Source organism: Schistosoma haematobium, chromosome ZW (assembly GCF_000699445.3).
Source record: "Schistosoma haematobium chromosome ZW, whole genome shotgun sequence".
NCBI lineage: Eukaryota > Metazoa > Platyhelminthes > Trematoda > Strigeidida > Schistosomatidae > Schistosoma > Schistosoma haematobium.
In genome coordinates, this window is record NC_067195.1 from 72,835,674 (window position 1) to 72,858,345 (window position 22,672).

Sequence of the window (22,672 nt, forward strand, 5' to 3'; positions counted from 1 at the left end):
GCTAGGTTTTATACTCTTACTCTTTTACAAAAAAATTTCACTGAGAATCTTTTTTAAAAAAAACTTGACAACATCGATTTTATAGCTTTTGTTTATAATATTCATGCTTAAAGTTAGTAGTATTTACCAAATATTTCTGAGATAATACATCGGACACTAAATTGTGAAGCTTATGGTGTTTTCAGCAATTAGAATACAGCCTAAACATAGATCGATATCAATTATGGAACCACGGAAATAGAACAAATACGAAAAATTGTTTTAGACTCTTTGGTCACACTGCAATTGTGAGATTGAGTGTGCACTACTGAAAAATTCCCAAATCCGGATGAGAGTTGCACGAATTTCTTGTTTTACAAAATTTCATTTAACTGATGTTGTCGGTTCATGACGAAAGTAACTACATTGACTGAACTATTTTGATGTCTAACTAAATTAGTTTAAGTCTTGACGTTAAGCTTACAAGTGATTGAACATTAAGTAGTGACCAATATTATGTATCTCAAGTCCTTCTTAGTACTAGTCGAATCCCATAGGTCAAGTATCAATGTGACCACTGGTCTAAGTGACTCGATAAGTGGTTGGAAGTAGTTTAAGGAGACTCTGATTGACCGAGATTTCGTGCTGTTTGGCACTCATCAGCAAGGTGCACCTATATTCTCAATGAAGCTGATGATTCAAACCCACATAACTCAGTCTCACAGTTTTAGACATTATGCTAAGCTTTAAAAAGAAATTAAATTAAACGATTTATACTCCTCAAAAAATGCACGGAATCCTCAAGTTCACAATGACAGAACTTCATGTTTTCTACCATTCATTTGAATACTCATTGTTTAATCATTTTATAATATGCAATAACAAATATCCAATAAATGATAAAAGGAAAGAAGACGTACAAAAGAAAAGAAACAATTCGCATAGAAACATTCAATATCCCAACATTATTTTAATAGAAAACGCATCAATATAATTATTATCATCATTGTTCAGTTTAAGGGAAAGCATTCGATCACTGATTTTAAGCTATACACACAAAACTATTTTCATCAGTAATCGAGAACCACTGAACAATTAAAACGAAGAAATAGGCTTGTAAAAATAAAGAGGCATCAAACAAAAAACAATAGTAACTGTATAAAACACGACAAAAATTATGATCAGACCACATCTGCAAACCATGGTGTTTTTCTTAGTTAAGTAAATTATTTAGTAAAATATGGAGAAAATTATTGAGAAATAATAAAAGTAAACATTTCAACAGTTGAATTCATGAGTTGATTTAAGCTAAACCACAGTTGAAAACCCGGGGTCACTGGAAAGCCATTTCCTCCTAGTATGGAACTCATCAGTAGTGTTCATCCACAACCCCACACCCTGAACTTGAACCAAGACCCTTTAGTCTCACACACGAATGCTTAACCTCTAAACCACTGAGCTGGTATCCAACAGTGTTCATGTCTAACTTCAATCGATCCATGCTCTTGCGCAAACCCCTATTCTGAAAACTAAACATTGTTAAATTTTCACACGAATACATATAGACAATAAAATTGTCATTGAATTCATGACAAAATGAATAAAGAATATAAAAAACACTAAAGGCAACAAACAAATGAGTGATTATTTATTTTTTTTAAAAAAGTAATATATTATTAGTTTTCTTCTCATCTTAGAGACATTGGATGAATCATTAGAAATGTAATACGCATACTACTATTGAATAAACTGTTAATTTTTCACATCGTAAGAAAGTCATGAGTACTTCATAAAAATGATGATAATAAATAAATAAATGTTAAAATTAAAAGTGAATTCAGCATACACACACACAAATACATAGGAATAGATACATGTAATCGACAGAATTGTTGTTGCCATATTTCATGCTTTTGTGAATGAAATGAAACTCAAACTTATATATAGAATATTTATTAAGGAGTAAATTTTATCGAAAGAAAATGTCCATACAGTATAAAATTTAAAGGAATTCCAAATTAGAGATAGTATGAAGGAGGAGTTTGCATTAAAACTGGAATTTGTTTAAAGTCGTTTGATCACATACACACAGTTAGTCAATGATCAATAATAATAACTACTGAATATATTTTCATGATAGAAAACGTTGAAAATAACCAAAGTAGTAATAAAGACGATAGTGATAATATTAAAATGTTTATTATGAACTAAGGTCTTGCAATAATACCAAATTGAGAAACTAATATATTGTCATTTGAACTATGAATGACATATAGTACTTACGATAAGATTCCATCCAGAATAAGGAAATTATTAAAAATTAATGTAGGTTTTAAAAAATAATAACCCATTGTGTCATTGAATAAAAAATAAAGAGAATTCAGCGAAGAAAATTTTCTTTTCGACGAAATCCTTTACTTAAGTTGTACATTCGTATTTATAGTTGTTTGGTAAATATGTAAGTTAGTGTTGGCGATCCATCAATTCAAGCTTGAACTCTGCGTCCAACGATACGTCCAACCTCTCATCCTTACATGGCCCCAATTCGCTTCAGTAGTATGTTTTGGTCTGGTTTTTAGAAAAAAATTAGTCTTTTGTAATTTTAAACCGTAATCATTTATTATTATCCTTTAACAATTTCTCATGATAATCAGTAAGTGTTTATTATGGCCGGTAGCAAACAGAATCAGAATTATAGATACCTAAAACATATGATATTTCATAATTTGGATGATCATTGTCTTTTACTGACAAATATATGAAACGGAATCTTTTTTTATCCCAACTACAACTGTTTTATCTTATTGAAACGGAAAACATCAATCAGTAAAAAAATAATAAACTTTTTCAGTGTGAAATGATTTGAAGCATTCAGATAGTAAGAAAAAAACATTGTTTAAGACATTTTTCAATCGCATAATCAGTCCACAGAAAATCGCAAGTTAATATTGCCATCTGGTTTGATCAAATTACAACTAAATGATCTATACTTTTAACTGAGCAATAGATGTCAACCAGTGAACCTGTTGATTGACTGGGGGAGAATACAACACAGTCAAGTTGTAGTCAGTTTAACTAGACGGCGTTGCACTTACTGAGATCATTCCAAGCTATGGGAGGCACTGAGTGTCCTAAAATAATATCGTACTGTTTAGATTTCAAAAAATTTCCAAATAATGATAGTTCATGAGAAAAATCACCTCGAAATTTCAAAAGGGGAGAACATGTTGAAATTCAAAATCAAGGGATAACGATATTATCAGTTTATGGACCTGTAGAGATTGCAATATTTTAGCAGTTGAATTCACGAGTCAATCTAAGTAAGACCACCATTGGAAACCTGAAAGCACTGGAAAGCGGTTTCGTGGATGCGCACTGCTGAGGAGTCACACCAGGATGAAACAGCAGTCCAGTGCTTCCCGGTTTTCAATGGTAGTCTAGCTTAGATTGACACGTGAATTCAACTGTTAAAATAAAGACGTTGTTGAATGGTTCACTAAGACATTCTGTAATTTTGTATTCGAATGGATTCGATTGTCCCCACTTGTGTTCTCGTTCACTATAATACAACCTCTTCACTTGAATTATGATCAATTTTATTATTTAGGAGAGAAAAAAGAATTCAACAAAAATTAATGCTTATTGTCGAAAATTGTTGGTTATAACCGAAGATATTCACAGCTAGGCAGTGTACCACTCCCATGCGACACCGATAAAATGGATTGATAGCAATTTGGCAACTAACATGGTGGGTGTGTAAAGTATTATCATTAGCAAGGTAATCACCGGCTAGTTAAAACATGAAAGTGAATAAATCATAATCTAAACTGGATGTCATTTTATAAAGTTAAATGTTTCAGATACTAAAATAAATGTCAATTAGTTTTTTTTAACTAAGAGTAATCATAATACGACATTAAAAAAATCTTTCCCTGGCTACTTCTCCTAGATTGTTTCTGAGTTTAAAGTGAGGTATTATAACTGACATTTAGATTTGCTTGAAAATTCGCAACATGATCAACAGTGTTTAGCTCAGAGTGATATCTACTTATTGATATAAAATTGTTTTATTTCATTGTGTGTACATTTGAAAGAATTTTGGTAAAAATAATTTCAAAGTGTCAAATACGTATCTCGGTGTAAACAATTCTGAACACTTCGATATTAAATTTAAAGAAATAGTGAAGAAGATGAAAAGAAATAAACTGGAGGCTCATGTATAGATCTATGAGCCACGCATTTTATGTGAGTAATAGATAAAAGATCCTTACTATATATATATATATATATATATATATATATATATATATATATATAAAGCCGTGCATAATTTCAGACAATTTAGCAAGTAACCTTTACGACGTTAGTTAAGAATCGTTGAAACAAGAAGAAAAAATGTATTCAAAGATATTCTATGTGTGTAATGAACAATGACTATGCGTATTGTTAAATTACAATGACCGAGATAATGTGACATTGAAAAAACTACACTACAGTTTACATATGTAGAAGGATAAAAAATATATACAAATATATCGGCATACATAGTCATCTGTAGGGAGGGGAACATACAATAATAGACATATACACAAAAGTAAAAATATATGGGACATACTGCATTGTATGTTTCGTTCTGAGATGTATATATATACATATATATATTTGGTTATGGGGGATCTAAAATTCTTTCAATGTTAAAATATTTGATTATAAATGAAAATCTAAGATACAAGCAGCTATCTAAATCTATTCAGTGAGATAATTAGTAAAGGCACCAGTTAACGAACACACACATAAACAAGTTGCACATTAATCGGTACATGGTATAACATCAATCCACACACAAGTGTTGATAATGAATAAATGTACATCTTATAATAAAACGATGCTAGTATATTAACAACTTATATCAATAATGACATGTTTAATGTAAAACCTATATTTAATAACAAATATAGTTTGTATATGTATATATTGTATATAAAACGGTTCATGCACTTACCATATCCTTTTACAAGTGTATTTTATTAAAATAACAATTATATAAAGCATTAGAAAGCAAATAATAAATTAGGAAATGTTTAATGAATATACGAAAACGGTAAAGACAATAAGGGTGAATAATTTGGAGTACGCAGAGAAAGAAAGTAAACCGTGTTTCATACAAATGATAGATTTCCTGATTGGTTCACATTATTATTATGAATATTTCAAATAAATGTTAATAGCACTATTTAATTGAGAATATTCTCAATGGGAGTTTATCGATATACATCTCTATGATTTGGCATTAATCACTGAATGAAGTGTATAAATTATAATATGTCAAATTTAAAACAACCAAAAAAATTGTTTTAAGTAAAGTTGGATAATCATTAACAGTGGAATCTAGGACGCACGTTTCGTTCGATTTGGGACTAATTAGCTGGATGTATAACGAATATTAGTTCCTCCAGTCTATAAATCGTTGGCTGAAAATCAAGCTATTATTGTGAACTAATTTAAAATGTGGATTCGGATACACTGGTATTTACTTACTACTGTGTACGTCAAACTTATTAGTAATAGAGGAAATGGTCGTTAAACGACGATTCATGACTCTGTTTTCCATAACATTTCCAATGTTCGATACATGAGTTGTATTTAGTGATTACAGCCATTTTCTATTTGTTTGGTGGCTGAGTGTTGTATATTAAAATGTAGTTTTTATTCAAGAATCCATTTCAAAAACTAACAAATCAATATATTCGTGTTTTTCATTCATAATGTTGAACAAAGCTACATTGACACGCTTCTGGCAGACGGTTGTGGCTAACTCCGTACCAGTCTCTTATTATAGTCATCTTTACAAGTGCTTCGTTCAACATCTGATCAAAGTATGATAACTAGTTTAACATTGAGAAGTGAAAAAATCTCCCTCAAGAAACGGACAAACAAATGAGTCGTCACTACGAGGACTGGTCGGAGAATGAAAACAAATGTTTCATTCATTAAAAGGAAGCTGGATAGTCGGTAATACGATTATCTATCACATCTGCTAAGTTTATTGAAGTCTTACACTTATGGTGTAGAGATTATGATAAGAACAAAACAATTAATCCATAAACGACTAATTAAATATTACATATATCCTTTTAAAGCTTAATAAATTAAACAAATACCTTTATTTTTATGTCAGATGAACGATTTTCAAATGTTTCTTCCAAAAAATCTGGATCTAATTTCACTGGAACAATTTCAGACCAAACTGTAGCATTTGCAATAGTTTTCACGTCCCTTTTCACTTCTTTTGTTTTGTTATTCAATAAAGCAGAAGTGAATCTACTGCCTATACCCGTAGCTTTATCTGGTTTATCACATGATGATGAAGACTTAGTTGATGCGATCAGTTTTAAATCTTTCGCAGTTGGTTTCCATTCAGTCCAATGAAGACGAATAGTTTTCTTTGACTTAGGCAACTCTGTACCAGGAGCTGGTGGAAGGTTCGAAGGTATACTTGAAGATTCACTAGCACCAGGAGCTGGTGGTGGTGGAGGAGGAGCACCTCCTAAAAATAGAAAGAAAAGATGAGACTTATGTGTGGAAGCTAAACATATATAGATAGGGATTGATACGATGTTTAAAGATCTAGCTTAACATTCAGATCTTAATTGATTGAAAAATGAGTGACCTACAAGCTAATTTTCTCAAATCGCCTATAACATTTTATTATGTTTATTTAGTGTTCGTATTCTACATATAAGTATGTTATTTTATTGCATAAAATCTGTTCGTCTGGTTAGTCATCTTGCTTTAATTTTTAATTATTCCAGGGCTTATATTAATGATTCATTTTTGTGAGTAACTATTACTTGGTCATATTACATCATACTGCATTATCAATCAATTAACAATTTGTTCGCTGTTTTGACAACCAAAGTTTCACCTCACAAATAATTAAAAACTTTACACTATAATGCCGAGGTAAACATGAATTAGGCACCTGTGCAAGAAAATGTACAGCATGTAGTAATTTTGTTTTTCACATGATAAGCTTATTTAACATTGAATTTTAGAAAAGTTGCTTTTACCGAAACAGTATCATTAAATCAAAAGTAAAGAGTTAAATAATTTCAATTTTTCCGCACTAAAAAAATTCTAAACGATAAAGCAGAATGACTGGATTGATAAAATATAATGCTAACAAAATTATTAATATAAGTAGTATGGTCACCTGAAGCAGTTGGAGGTGGAGGCGGAGGTGGAGGTAGGCCACTAGACACTGCAGGTGGTGGGGGTGGAGGAGGAAGACCACCTCGAAAAGGTGGTGGCGGTAGCGGTCCAGGACCTAGCAATCTAGGTGATTCTTTACCATCCTCTTGTTCTTCGGCTTCCAGATCAGTAAAGTCTAAATCTTTCAGACGAAGTGGCCGTCGTTTAACTTTATCCAAACAACGTTGCCAAAACGTTTCCACATTAGTTTCTGATTCTCCTAGTATTGAACTGGCTGGTGTAGTTGTTTGTTCTGTAGTTACCTGTTAGGAAATGAACTACCTGATCAGACAGTATCAGAAGATAAAGTATGATCTATTATAAAAATTAGGTACGCCTCAATAGTCACGTGTTACTTATGTTTTGGGGACTCCAAAGATCACCTAATATGAATGACTTACAGATGAGTTCCAATTAACTAATCTATTGGTTGTAAACTGAATAGATTTTTTCAAGACAGTTATTTGACGACTGAATAGTTAATTATATCATCCAGCTGACGGGTTCTTATTTATGACTTTACTCACTAATCAACAGGCAACAATTAGCCAATTGATCTTGTAAACTAATTGAGACAAATATACAATAATTGAAATCGATTGACCGAATAATGATTCTGACCAGTGGTATACACCGATAAGTGGGTCTGTAAGAACTAGTAAGGTTTCTTTAGTAATAAGAGTATATGTAAAAAATCGCTACTATGAGTACATTAATTACTGAGTAGAGTAATATTATTAACCTTGACAGCAGAAGAAATATATATATATATACTCACTTTCTATGGAAGGGGACAAAGAATAAAACAAACAGAGTATGTGAAAAAATTAGCAAAATTGGTTGAATGGGTCAAATAAAGACAATACTCAGCTCCATTTTACCACACGTGGTCAACAGTGGTCATGTAGTTAATAAAACTAAATCATTTCAAGTGATCTATCGCATACAATCATGGTTTCCCAACGGCGTTCGATTTCATCTCCTACGTATGGCAGAAGTTATACGAGTTCGAAACTACCAGCCGTCCTTGATACGTCAAGATTAAAGATTAATTTCCTAAAGGAATTTCTACTTATTTTTCTTCAACCGCTTATATGTATCCCACTATCTGATTATCTGAAAACTTCTCATGATGTAATTTTAACGATTTCTTATAATCATATTTTCTTAATGTCTATTTCCCAAACTTATGACCTACTTCCTAGACTGGAACAATGATCCAAGCTTTTTTTATTCTCGTCAAAACTAGTTTACTTGTTGTCTTAATATTAGTTAATACCTTTTGTTAATTATGATTGGTTATGTAATCTAATTCATAATTATCACTGACTTACAAACCAAATCCATTATTTTAATATTTTTTCATTCATATGGATATAAGGATTACCGCATACTAGACTAAAATCTGATGAAGATATAACTGAACTACTATTCTAATTTACTCGATGAGAATTTTTATAATTTTCAAAAACTAACCTTTTTAGGAGATACTAAAGAGCCAGGAGAACTTGGTGGTTTTGTCGATATCCCTGATTCAAAACGATCTTTGACCGACAAAATTTTACCAGTACGTTCACGTGGTAGCTGAGGTTTTACTGGTTCCTCAGCCTATATCACGAATATAAAATTAAATTCATGAAAAATTAGAAAAATATCACAAAAAAAGGATTAAATAATCTTATCTAAAATAATGTCAAATTGAATTTTTAATTCAGAGAATGGGAATAAGTTATATTTAAAGCTCAAACAATACAACATTATGCAACATCCTCATCTGGATCTACAAATGTCTGTTATCATAAGTTAATTTATTGAACATAACACGAGATAAATATAAATAGTCATAGTCTTGGTTGCTGCTAAGAGAAACATTTATTTCCTCTCAGATGATCTTTAAGATTTATTTAAAAACCAAGAATATAAAGAGATAAGAATAATCAAAAATAGGATAGAATTTCGAAGTTGAAAAATATGATTATATAATTATCATTCTGTTATTTGAAGTTGAAAACTCATGTTCAAGGATCGGTACACAGTTATAACTGAATAGAGTTTGGATAACAAAGCTAAAATAAATGAATCAATTGTCTTTTACAACTGAGCTAGTTGCCAGTGACATTTTCATGTAGATACAATAAGATAGCTAGTTTTGCAAAATCAGATTACTTGTGGATGTACCAATCTATTTGCCCAAATACAGTCAATAAATAAAAAAGTAAACTTTAAGAGACTTATGTGAAATTCAGAAACTTGAACTGATACACATTTGACTTGGATCTTAGGTAGATACTATCTGCATATCTAACTATTAGTGAGATAGGGTAAATCTCAACTTTTTCACTCACACACATTTTTCGTTGTATGAGATTTGTAATCGTAAAGCTATCATAACATCTTTATGTTGCCCAACAATATATGATATCTGTATAGTAATGAACAAAATTATTGACTAGTAATTGAATCAGTTTATAAATAAATGAAATGAATAAACGCAGTAAATAAAATTTTTAAAACTCACTAAATAATCTATTTTTAATTCAAAAGTTGTCGGATCTGCAATAATATTTCTTAAGAGTAATCAGTTATTTTAGGGTAACTATAGGGAAATGACATTGAAAGTTGCCTAATCAACTTTCAAGAGCATATGGTTAATCTAGTTCGGTTTAAGTAGTCGGATAGTACCATTTAAACTGATACAAAATCATATACATGAGCAATACACTTGGTTGATAAGTTATATTGTTTAAACATCAGTTCGAGACGACTGAGCTATTGCCAACTAGTAGGTTTACCCTTAAAAATTGAATGCGAGCTGACGGTCGATTTCACAATATACACCTAGATGATTATTATGATGGAGACTGAATAGTAGTTGTGATTTATGCTTTAACTTCGTGGGTGGGTGGATTATTTGCCGACCGTAAACGTCATTAATTTATTTAAAACTATATTGCTTGTCTTTCGGTAGTGTTCTATTCTCTGAGTCAAATAGTTTATTTGTAGGGCTTGCATTGTCACTCTGGACGGCATTCTCAACGCCTAATTAATGAGGAAATGAGATTTTCTGTTATTCTACAGGTGTTACATTAGTTCGAACCGATGGTATTGATTGAGATTAGGTTTCTTCGTAGATTTGTTGTCTTAAGTTGTATTTATCTCTAACTTGACTGTATTTGTCAGTTGACATCTGTAATTAGCTGATCTTTTCTATAAAGTTTGATAGATTCGATCCGTCAATGTCCAGGTTGAGACTTAATCGATCTGGACAAAATGCCTTTAGGAATTCTCCTGTATTCTTGAAGTTTTCCTGATCCAGGATTTTGACGATCCATCAGTCGAAATAATGTACATGGTTATATGGATGCTTCGTATCAGTGACAGAAGATCATGACATCTCACTGCTAATCGATTGGTTAATCTGTCACAAAAACTGATCTTAATTTACATCAATAAATGGAAACGTTTCAATTAAACATTAATCTCATATTACCACAAGTGAATATGCTGATCTGGTAAACAAGCTTTTCAGTTCATTTAAGGGCATTTTGTTGATGTTATGCCTTTTGAGTTAGATAATTGAATTATAAAACTTACATAGTCTTTCTGAACATCTAAAGTTTTACAAATAATGCTTCTAGCTCAGAGATTACAACAGTCAATCAGTCAGTAACAACGTAGAACTTCGTACGTACGCACATCAGTTCGAGTCGCCATAACACATTAGCACAGATATGCAGTTGTCGATTCAAATCCCACAGTGGTAGAGGTAGTAAGAGTATAAGCAGTAATCAGAAAGATTAGGGTTTGGAGATGTTACTTAAAGAGTGTAATCTAGTGAAATAAATTTGGGAAGAGAAAGAAAAGAGACAAGGAGGGATAAGGAGATCAAAATTTGGGAAAACACAAAGAGTGTATGCACCTGCGCCATTGCAAACGATTTTGAACCATGTCATTCAGGGTCTCTAACAATCGGTTGCTATTATCTCGCGGTCCCCAACCAGGTAGTCTACACCTACCAACATGACGCAGTCCACTTGTTAGTGACTTCATGGATTTGTGCCATGTTATGGCCTGGCCGCCCCTATCTTTCTTCCAACCTACTCCTATACCACTGAACATCGCACGCCGAGGCAGTCGGTAGTTGGGCATACGTAGCACGTGTCCCAGCCATCTCAAATGATGAAGTTTCACTACTTAATTAATTGATTTACCATCCTTACCTAGTACCCGTTTCCTAACATCAACAATTGAATAATATTTATACATCGTATAAAATAACATAAAACAATCAAATTAGCAAAGATAATATAAGTATCAATGAAAATCAGCTAACATTTTCAAATGATGAATGTTTTTCTTTCAATAAATGCACTGTTCCAGTTGTATTAGATAATGTAACTGATGGTGGACTAATCGGTGTAGAATGTTCAGATTGTTTTTGTGATGCACGACTAAGTGCTTCTATTTTATTCTTTAATGATCCAGCAATTGGACTATCAGGTACAACGATAGCTTTACCTTTCACATCATCCATAGATTCAGCTTGAAATAATAAACATATAACAGAATATAAAAATAAATAAATTTAAATTAAACATTTAAAAATAATTAAATTACTTTTAACTATCCCTAAACCGATTAGGTAGAAAAATGAACCCTACCAAAATAAGAAGAGAGAGCGAGAGCAAGAGAGAGAGAGAGAAAGGAAAGTCTGTAACTGATAGATATAATTTGTTCGTATTCTCATGACGAACTATCAAATATGCTCATATCAAAAAATAAATAATGAAGAAATTTCGGTGGAAAAAACAAACAAACAAACAAACAATTTAAGTGATACATATAATTTCATGATAGCAATACAAGCAATTATATCATGCAAGCATTAAGCATTATTCAGCATAGTGTTATAAGCTTGTAAACCTCTTTTCATATTTCATATTTATTGTACATTTTATAAATTTTATGTAAAATAATATAAACATATCAAACTCATTCATATTTGCATTGAATAAAACTTTACATGATAATGATAAAATGTAAAACTTTGATGACAGTTTGCTTGGTTACAAGTAAAGCTAAAACAAAAAAAATTTGATTTTATACAATAAAAGAAAACATAAACAAGAAATATTAAAAGTAAACATGACTGAATTAATTACTAAATAATTAATTAATTATTGATTGATTAATGATAATGATAAGATGTCCTTGAGTTATGTAATTGTGTATAGAATGTATGAAGAAAAATATAGTTAGAATATTAGAATTGTGTAAATTATAATAATAAGTGGACAATATTGTGTTGTTTTTATTTTAAAAAAATTAGGTCCTCACCAGGCTTTACTCTTAAAAACGAGAGTCATATGTTTTTTATGCAAATAAAAAAAACCCAACATTAATTCAATTTGTATGAATTATGCATTATGTGGGGACAATGATGGAGGAGAGCATACAACGACCGAAGATCTTTCGTAAACTCAACAGGTTTCGAGCCCATAACCCCGTGTAACTCACTAGGAATAATAATAATAATAATAAAACTCCCTATTTTATTGACGTAATATTAAAGTAAAAGTTATTTATCCAATGACTGATAAAAATCTAGTTAAAGTGTTATAATGACCAAAAAGGTTTATCACCATACGATTTTTTCCTTGTTAACTTATGAAACTATAGTATATAGAAGTTGGGATTGTTTAGCATGTTGGTTCCTTTGAATTAGAAACGTCTTGGGCGGGTGAATAATCAAAAATAAAAATCTAAAGCACATAATAATGTGATAGTGATTAATCATTATAATTACCTATAGTGGTTGTTTATGACGATGTTAAGTGGTAGGAGGTAGTTGATAGAAGACCTTGAATAAGGATTTTGTGTTAGTTATCACTTGTCAGCCAAGCAAATCTGTAACTTTGGAGGAGACCATATTTCCTACACAATTTAAAGCTGCATCACCTAAATTAACAGTCTGCGACGTAGTCACTATTTCGAAATCATGTAGAGCTGGGATAATTATCATTGATTAATCAATGAGTAATGGCTAATGTCATGTTTATTTGATCCTTAGTATTGATCGAATTTTATCTAGCACTTAAGATAAACCCTAGGTCCAGGGATTCAAGTCGATAGCCTCCAGCCATTTAACATCCGGAAATAGTACACATAATATCTAGTCACTTTATTTATTGACAACGTTACAATGTGATTAGTAGAGCCTTATCAGGGATAAAAGACCAGATCAACATGGGCACTCAATTGTTATTGTTCACTAGCTAACTGATTTGTTATCGATATTAGGTAATTGATTGGTTGAAATCTTATAAATATCATTCATTGATGATGACAGACCTCCGTTCACTCATGAATTTTTGTGTGTGTGCACAACACATTAATGCTAGACGTTTTGCTCTTCAATTTACCATATTTCTATGGTTGATTCCTTTCTGAAAAACACTTTCATAAAAATGTGAGACGGACGGACAGTTAGTAGAAGTGATGCATGACTCAGTGTCTTGTCCTATACGTTGGTTTCTACTGTCTAAACTCTAACAACTTGAAATGAGTGGGAAATAAAAACTGACTATAATGTAGGATATCAATATTAACATGAGAAGTAAAATCAATTAACATAAATCACATTGTTAGTTATGTATCGTTAACAATTTTTAACATACTCCTAAATTCCCAGATGGAATACACTTAATTTGGAAATCCTTACAAACTAGAATTTTTTTATTGATTAAAATATAACTATACATACTCATCTCACTTTTTTGAGTATTAAATTCTTTGTTATTCACTTCTTCTACATGTCCATTATTTACAGATACATCATGTGAATTTTGTGATATCTCATTCCCAACACTTTGGTTCATTCCATTCTCTGTATCTAAGGTACACTTTCGATCTGATTCTACGGTGATTTCTTCATTAAAAGTAAAATGTACCACATCTTTAATAGAGTACTGATGATCTGAACTTGAGTTTAATTCGGTAGGTGTTAAATTTTCATCCTGTTCGGTAATATCAAAGGTCGAGTTTATGTATTCAAGTGTAAACAAACTTGTTGAATTTGTATCTGTAACGTCTAAATGGGTTAAATCAACCTCCTTTTCAGGATTTTCACAGGTATTATCTGAATTAAAGAAAATATGGTTACTGTAATATAGAGATACTACTGAAAAATGTATTGACAACATCTAATGTTGAGTATCATTAAAAAGGTAGATATATAAGCAGTTATAATTGCATTATTGTTATGTGTAAATACATTGGTCGTTAGGAAACATTATGGATCAATATGACAAGTAAATTTCAGGTGCATAATAGTTAATGAATACTAATGATTTTGTTAGCAGTGCATCGCATAATTATTAAACAACATGAAAAATTTCCACTTGGTGATTAAGTTATTAAAAAGGGAAAACAACGATCTAACTCCAAATAAAATATAAAATTTGTAGTCTAATTTGTAAAACAACGGTCATTGTAACAGCTAGTTAACTGACTTAGAATGAAAACTGAGAGGAACCCGTTATTTTTTTGGTTTCCGTTTGGATGGCATCATGTGCTATTAATGTAGAGGAGGAGTTTAAAGTTAGGATGGAATAAAATGTCAAGTGATTCTTGCTTATCAGCTTTTTTCCTAAAATAAATTTAGTTCGTGATGTAAATTCACTTGGAGTGGAACAGTTCTTACTGATCCTTAACTCAGCGAAAACAATGTTGTCAAAATATAAGACATAATGTAGTTTATTCGAACGTATAAATATTAGTGTTCTTCATTGGAGAGAGAGATTGTAGACAAGTAGTACAAACGAAATTTACAATAAGGTGTTGAATTCCAACGCTTTCTTCTCATCAGTGATATGAGTACAGAAATAAAGAAATCATGACGAATAACGGAGGCCATTTTAGAGGACATTATTTCATTTAATTCAGAGTCTGTAAAATACTAAGATTTAGTTTTATCTCTAGGTTGTTCTATAAACCATACGCTTTAGTTTGATATATGATTCTCTGCCATGATCTTTTCTGTTCGAAAGCTATTGTGATTTAAACGTAACATTTTGTACTCCATTTTTCTACCCTAATGCTTAGTTTGGACAAAGTTGTATTTTCCTAAATGTTTGTACGTTGTGGTTGTGTTAGTCATCTATTTATAATATAACTTTTCATATGAATCTGAATCAAGAATAAGTTAAGTAGTGTACCAGCTGGCTCGTTTTTTCTTTTTCTCACTTGTCAACCAATCAGGCGATAGGATTGTTTTCGTCTCTCTGACCGAGAGTGTTAGTCTCAATTTGAACTCAAGGTTGAACTCGTTAGCCTATAGTGTCAAGGCCTTAACGTAGATCGAGACAAGTTCTTTCCTCCATACTACTGGGCAGACAGATCAAGGACGTAGCAACCGAAAATTGTGATGGAATTTAATCTCTTTTTAGATATGAATAAGTGTTTAAAGATATAAGATCACAAAACAGCATTTAGTTGTGAAGCTTACCATTTTCGTATGGGAGTGTGGGACTTAATGAAGTATCACACGTGCCAGTTTCCATAGTTCTTAATTCTTCATCATACACCAGCGAGATTCCTTTGGAACGTGTTATACGATACGTCTTCATCGCATCACTGCTGTCAACATCAACAGAATTATTGTAATGTGGACTATCTACTTGACCATTGATTAAAGACTGATCAAAATGTGGCAGTTTATGAGTTGTTTCTCCATTTTCGCTGGATGTAAGACGATTTAACTGAATTTTTGTTAAATTATCAATATCTGGTGAGTGAATGCATGCAATGAAAAATGAGCTCAATAATTTAAACAAAATATCCTTACGATGCATTCACAATTGAACAATAAGATTAAAATAAAGAAATATATATTGTTTATTTGAACATAAATAAAATAAAACAAGCAGTTATGCAAGTTTTCTTGCTTAATCTCTCAGTTACATGTATATTTTCGACGACAATAACAACATCCATTATCTGACAAGCTCATGCATATCAGGCTATGTTGAACAAATGTGATGAATAAATAATAATAATAATAATAATAATAATAATAAATAACATTGATGATTATACAATGTTACGACATGCAAATAAGAAAGCATTAACCAGTAGAAATATATCTACATATTGCCACATAAGTCTATATGGAATTTGGCGTAAATCATATGTATATAACCAGAATAGATTAGAACTGTAATATCAGTGTTAGTCAATTAGAATTTCAATCTGTTTATTTTTGCTCACTCATTTTGTGAAATGATCTCCACAAAGTAACCTCTATTATTGAAGGATTTAATTCGGAAATTTTCGTCCAAACCTAAACAATTTTATTTCCAACGGTATATATTTCACATCTCTTGTATGAAAAGTATAATATCACTACTGTTATAGTGAAGATCAGTTAATATCGTGTGGCTACAGAATTCTACATGATCTGTTTTTGAATAAATGTGAATAAAACATTGCAGAGAGGATCTGAAGACAACAGTCAAATGCATATTTACTTAAATCATTATACATTTGATCCATGCATAGCTTTCTTACATCTATATAAAAAAGAGTTAACTGAAAATGAATTGCACTGAGTGATATAAATTGACAACAAGTACAATTGTCTCCCCCTCCTCCTCCTCTCTCTCTCTCTCTAGTACTGGTTCATATAATCATGAACCATTGAGAATATCAGTAGTTAGCACATACTTGAATTGTGACTATAAAGAAATGTTATTCAATAAAACAAATATAACATGTTGTATACATTTTTAACTAACTAAATGTATGTCTATTCTAACTTTCATAATGTATGCACATCCTAAAATGCTAAAATGTATTTCAAATTATTTTCTTTTTATTAATATTTTAAAAATGAAAAGAAAAGACGGGTTCTTTTTTTCCTGATAAGCTCTAATGTTTATTGGCTGTAATTATGAAGGTTATCTGTGAGATAATCAATTTGATCAGACAGTAAATTGTACTGCATAAATATTTAGTCCAAATATATTATAATAGGTAATACGACTCCTTAGATTAAAAAAAACTTGATAAAGAGTTAAATAGGTTTTTTTCGAAATTCATTGCATTGCTATAAATTAAGTGAACTATATTACAGTTGAGAGTAAATGTTCGGAAAAGAAGGTAAGTTAATTGATGATGTGAGGGTTTAGAAAAATGAGTGTCTAGAACAATTGTGTGTGTGTGTTTGCTATAGTTAGTATATTACAGAAAGTTGTAGAAGCAAATGACATAGTTGGTCGAACCAAACTGTCAGGGAGAGAAAATCTACAATACTGATCGTCTTTAACTAGGCAACCATTAATTACCAGGTTGAACAGTAGACATTTATCATCTAAAAAATGAAAGAATTCATAAACGAAAAGCAAATAGACTAAAAAAAACATTAATTGTCTTTCTTTTCTAAAATGTCCTGATACTTACAACCATTCATTTCAGGTTTTCGTTTATCATCTCGACTCAAATTTTCATTGTGTTTGCCTTCTTTAGCTAGGAAAGCATTGACTAGTTTCTGTTCAGTTTGTTTTGTATGCGGATGGAAACTTCCGTTGAAAAAGACAAAAACAAAATTAGATGGATTAATAAATCATTACTGTAGCACTAAAAAGGTTACAGCGTAATTAAAACCAGACACAATATTTTACCATACATTCAATGTACTGATAAGAAGTACTATTATTAATGAATAATAAAATTTGTGAAAACTTAAACTGATATTTACTAGAACAAAACTAAATACCAATGATAATCACGACTACAAATATTAGCACTGGAAATTATATGATTTAATTTGTTCATCAAATGACCTTATCTTGTTCAAGTAGACGTCCTACAATTAACATATAGAATAATGAATGCTTCATAATTTACACTAATCAACTAAATATTATGTTGAAAATTTCACGATAACAACGAAAGTCTATCTCACATAAGTAAAAACTGTAAAACAGGATGATTTGCCTGAATAGAGTATATTAATGAGTCTAATGAAACATAAGATTCTGTGAAGAATTAAAGTCCAATTACCCTGTGCTATGACCAAAAGTTATTCATTGACAACGGCGGATTTGACATAAGTATAAATTAGAAGAAACTGCTACATTTTAAAATCAGTAGTACAATTAGAGAGGGAAAAGATAATAAATAATTGAATTGACAATAGTATCAACTATAAAAAATATGGAAGATATATTTCGAGAAGAATAAATGGAGCTTCCTAAAAAGAATTCGAAAAAGATAGAAGTTCAGTAGTTAGAAGAAGATAAAGAATGAATCTATACGCACCTTTGTTAGAGGTTTAGAGCCATATTAACCATGGTTTAATAACCTCTAAATTTCTTTTTAAAAACTAATATCAGTCAGCGCTGAACATTAATTTGGACGGTGGTTGGACATGTATATTACGTGCCTTAGCCATCTCAGTCAATGAATGTCCATAATTTCATGGATTATACCATCGAGTTAAGTTGTAATTATAGGACAGTAACATATACCACAAGATTAATATCTAGTACGAGACGAAATCTACAGATGAAGTTTTCTAGGTGGTTAATTAAACCGAGATGCTGCAATAGCGACTGCATTTGGAGACTATTATTTTCTGATCTATGATTCATTCTCGTCATCTGATCGATCAGGACATAAAATGCGTCAGGCAACAAAATTAGAATATAATGATAACGGCACTGTGACTATTTCTTCTAATGCTCTTGGTTTTACAGGTGAAATCACAATCTGTTTGCTTTTGTTCAATGTTATGCACTTGATTTTAACTCAGTGATTTAAGTCATTTTGTGATTACTAAGTCATAATATCCTGCCAACAAGCAATGTTAGTAATTACATGAAATATTTACGTTCTTTATCTAACTTGGCGCTTAGCATAAAATTTATTACAGGTACACTTTAGTACATTAATAGAATATGCTTATGAAACGCATCAGCAGGACAACATGCAATTAATTGCTGAAATAATATCATAACTCTAATGATTATTATACAGTAGAATCAGTCCTTGAAAGAAATGGTATTTTAATATCTCCAGAAATGCTTTTAGACAGAAGACTTAAAAAAGGACATCGGGTTCGGGTTGCTAATGATGGACGATTGATTTTTTATACTTTTCATACGAAACTGTGTTGCTTCCAAATTAATTTTTCAGTGGATTTAACACTGTAGTCATTGATTTCAGTAAAATGCTACTAAGGATATGATCGATTTCTGACAGAAAAAGACAATATGTCTTGATGAAGTCTTCATGTAATTTTAGATTGAAAAGGTGGTCTACTGAGAACGTTGTGTTGATTGTCTCAGCACGGCGATATACTGATTCTGTATACCTGGAATCACATACCTAACAGTAATTACTTAGTTTTATACTCTGCTTACTAGAAGCTGTCCTACTTTACAAATCAGAGAATTTATGTTAAGTGATAAAGTGAATCGAAGAGAACATTATCAGCAACCAACAGACTTTACAGCTGTAAAATAGTCATGAAAAAGCCATACTGGCTTCCAATTTATATTTAATTAGAAAAGATAAATTAAATCGATCAGTTGTGTGATCGATAGCAGTTTAATTGCTTTTCTGTCCTCATCTCTACATCTCAGCATGAATAATGCGTATGAACAGTGATAGATTAAACTTAAAGTACACAAAAAGTTAATGTTTATGATTAGTACACACGCAAAATATTGCAGTTGTAAAATATAATTTATTATCTATCATTTAGTTTATCTAAGATGATGTATAATTAAAGAAATTCTATGCATATACACCATTTAGCTGACTAATAAATGAGTTAAATATCGCAGTTTGATAGAACAATGGATATGACTACCAATAGACGAGAAAAACAGTGAAAACGCTCAACATAGTCAATAAGAAATAAGTGATACTACCTGAGGTGTTCTAACTGATAATTCACATTATCCCCTGCATGAATCGTTGTTTTACTTTTTATGTTTATCATGCTTTGCACCTGTTACGGTATATATGGATAGTGGAGAGAAATCGTTTTATAGTGCCATAACACATAACGCGATGAAAATTATGAGTATAGGATTATGAAGATTGTTGGGTGGCATTGAAATCCCGAACCGTTTCGAGTTAGACCACCACTATAGACCTGGAAACACTGGATGGTCGTTTCGTTCCAGTATGCGACTCTTCAGCAGTGTACATACATGACTCCACATGAGGGAATCGAGCCTACAATCAACATTCTCACGTTCGAACACTTAACCTCTAAACCACTGAGGCATCATACAAATGTATTAATGTCTAACTTCAATTAATACTGAAAATTGGTTCAGGATTTCGATGAAACTCAGCAATTTCCTCAATGTTGTACTCACAATTATTATACGCTCATTAGTGATTAGCTTTAAGAGGGAAATCCCAAAGTCCTAGTGAGAAGTTGTGAGCAGTGTAGTTCGATAGTGGCGGGTGTAAGGCAATTTCGTATATTGATCAAAGTTAGATACTAACACCTTTGAATGACAGCTCAGTGTTGTAGAGGTTAAGTGTTCGAGCGCGATAATGTCGACTGTGGGTCCGATTCCCGCGTTCGGGATTGTGGGTGTGCACTGCTGCAGAGTCCTATGCTATGATGAAACAGCCGCCTACTCCTTCCAAGATACACAAACGTTGCGATATAATTCTACTCAAACATCTATTAGATAAAAAGGAATATACTATATATTGGATCATGTATAATGAAAATTAGGTATATATATATTTAAAGAAAAGAAGACATACTTTGCATTTTTAACACTTTTTGATAATCCACTATTTTGTAAATTTTCTACCGATTGGAAACGTTTTGATTTTCGACCAAGCATTCCATCCATTTCACTAGCCATTGATTGACTAGTTGGTAAAGCATGCATAGATGATAATAGTGCTTCACCTTCAGGTGTTTTCATAAACTGTACTCTACTCATACGTCTACCTTGACGTAAACTTTCACGACCACTAACCGGTAAAGGTAATTCATCGAAATCTTCACCATCCTCATATCGTAGACTTGCCTACAAGAAAAAAGAATAATTTATTGTATACACAATTGTAATAAATTAAGACGTCAAAACAAATGAAGTATTTATTGTTTTATTTTTTCTGAGAAAATATTAATTTAATCACGTTTTTGGATTTTAATAAGTCCTAAATAAAAACTCGTCCGTTGAATTCATTTTGATCATTACTAACATGAATTTAAATTATTCATTTTGTAATGATGCTAACAAAGTAATTTTTCTTTACCAAAAACAGCCGTAGAGAATATGAACAGTTCACATAAGATTCGTCATAAATGATTGGTCTAAACGAATATATTAGCCAACTTGTTTACTTTATGACCTTCATTTTTACAGTTGACTAATCGTTTAGTACGTCGTAAACAATTCATAGTTATATTGTCTTGCTTGTTCGAATCACTTGACGGTTAAAGCATAGTTCGCGTTACAGAGGATCATTGTAATCAGAGTGACTGAACTGTTGCTCAATCGATAGAATAAAAGTAGTACTCATAGCTCAACAAAGGCGACATTAGTTACTACTGAGGGAATAATCAGTGTACATGCCTCAGTCACGCAGGAGCTAACTTACTAAATGGTAGTGTCTTCGACACTGAATGAGATCGGTTACAATTGCATAGAAAGCATCGGTTTCATCAAGAGTGAAGGTACAGTTTACGAATGAGCATCAAGTAGAAAATAAATAGGTTGATGAGTTTCCAATTATTACCTACAACTATCAACATCTCTAATAACAGAGTATTTAGCTACGGGATTATTTAATCTGTTTTCTATTTCATGAGAATCCATCAGTTTCTCGGTCATACAATGATATAAACAATACATTTTACATTATAACTACATAGCGAATTATGTTTAAGAAGGATACAAAGTTAGATGTCGGATGGAGATAAAAATAAAGATATTTCGAAAATATATAAAGTAACATGTTGCGTTACATTTAGACAGGACAATAAATTAAATTTGAATAAAAGCATATTTTGAACACGTAATCAAGTACGTACTTCTCGTATCATATATAGAAAAGATCATTTAAAATCCCCTTACAAAGTAGGTAAAAATATCAGTTCAACCGATTAGTTTACTTAGTTTCACTAATTTTGAATAAATTTGACGAAACAGTCTTCTAAGAACTTCCATCAGACGTTTACCAGCCCCATAAAGAGATACACAGTGATATTCATTATTCATGATTATAAGGACACTGGTCACTTGTCGTACAGGCGAAGATACCTAAATAAGTTCAAAACTCAATCAATTTAAGAATAATGTTTAATAGGTAAAAGGAATACACGGAATGTTTTATAACTAGGTGTTATATTTACTAACGTCAGTCTACAACTTAAGAAGACGAATATCATCTTAACGAC

At 31.4% G+C, this 22,672-nt stretch overlaps 1 protein-coding gene across 3 annotated transcripts in view; it reads right to left on the bottom strand.

Moving 5' to 3' along the window:
• The window catches only part of FHOD3_1 (FH1/FH2 domain-containing protein 3), a 123,685-nt gene that overhangs the window by 22,184 nt on the left and 78,829 nt on the right, over nt 1-22,672 (bottom strand). The window contains exons 9-16 of one of the 3 annotated variants that reach the window (XM_051212246.1): nt 21,025-21,296; nt 17,689-17,807; nt 15,737-16,015; nt 14,003-14,368; nt 11,564-11,772; nt 8,707-8,838; nt 7,193-7,493; nt 6,141-6,526 (exon numbers count right to left, since the gene is read on the bottom strand). In XM_051212246.1, the coding sequence (XP_051072401.1) occupies nt 6,141-6,526; nt 7,193-7,493; nt 8,707-8,838; nt 11,564-11,772; nt 14,003-14,368; nt 15,737-16,015; nt 17,689-17,807; nt 21,025-21,296 (2,064 nt within the window). Of the gene's footprint in view, nt 1-6,134; nt 6,527-7,192; nt 7,494-8,706; nt 8,839-11,563; nt 11,773-14,002; nt 14,369-15,736; nt 16,016-17,688; nt 17,808-21,024; nt 21,297-22,672 lie in introns of all 3 variants that reach the window. The other 2 variants (XM_051212247.1, XM_051212245.1) reach the window with 2 other exon arrangements.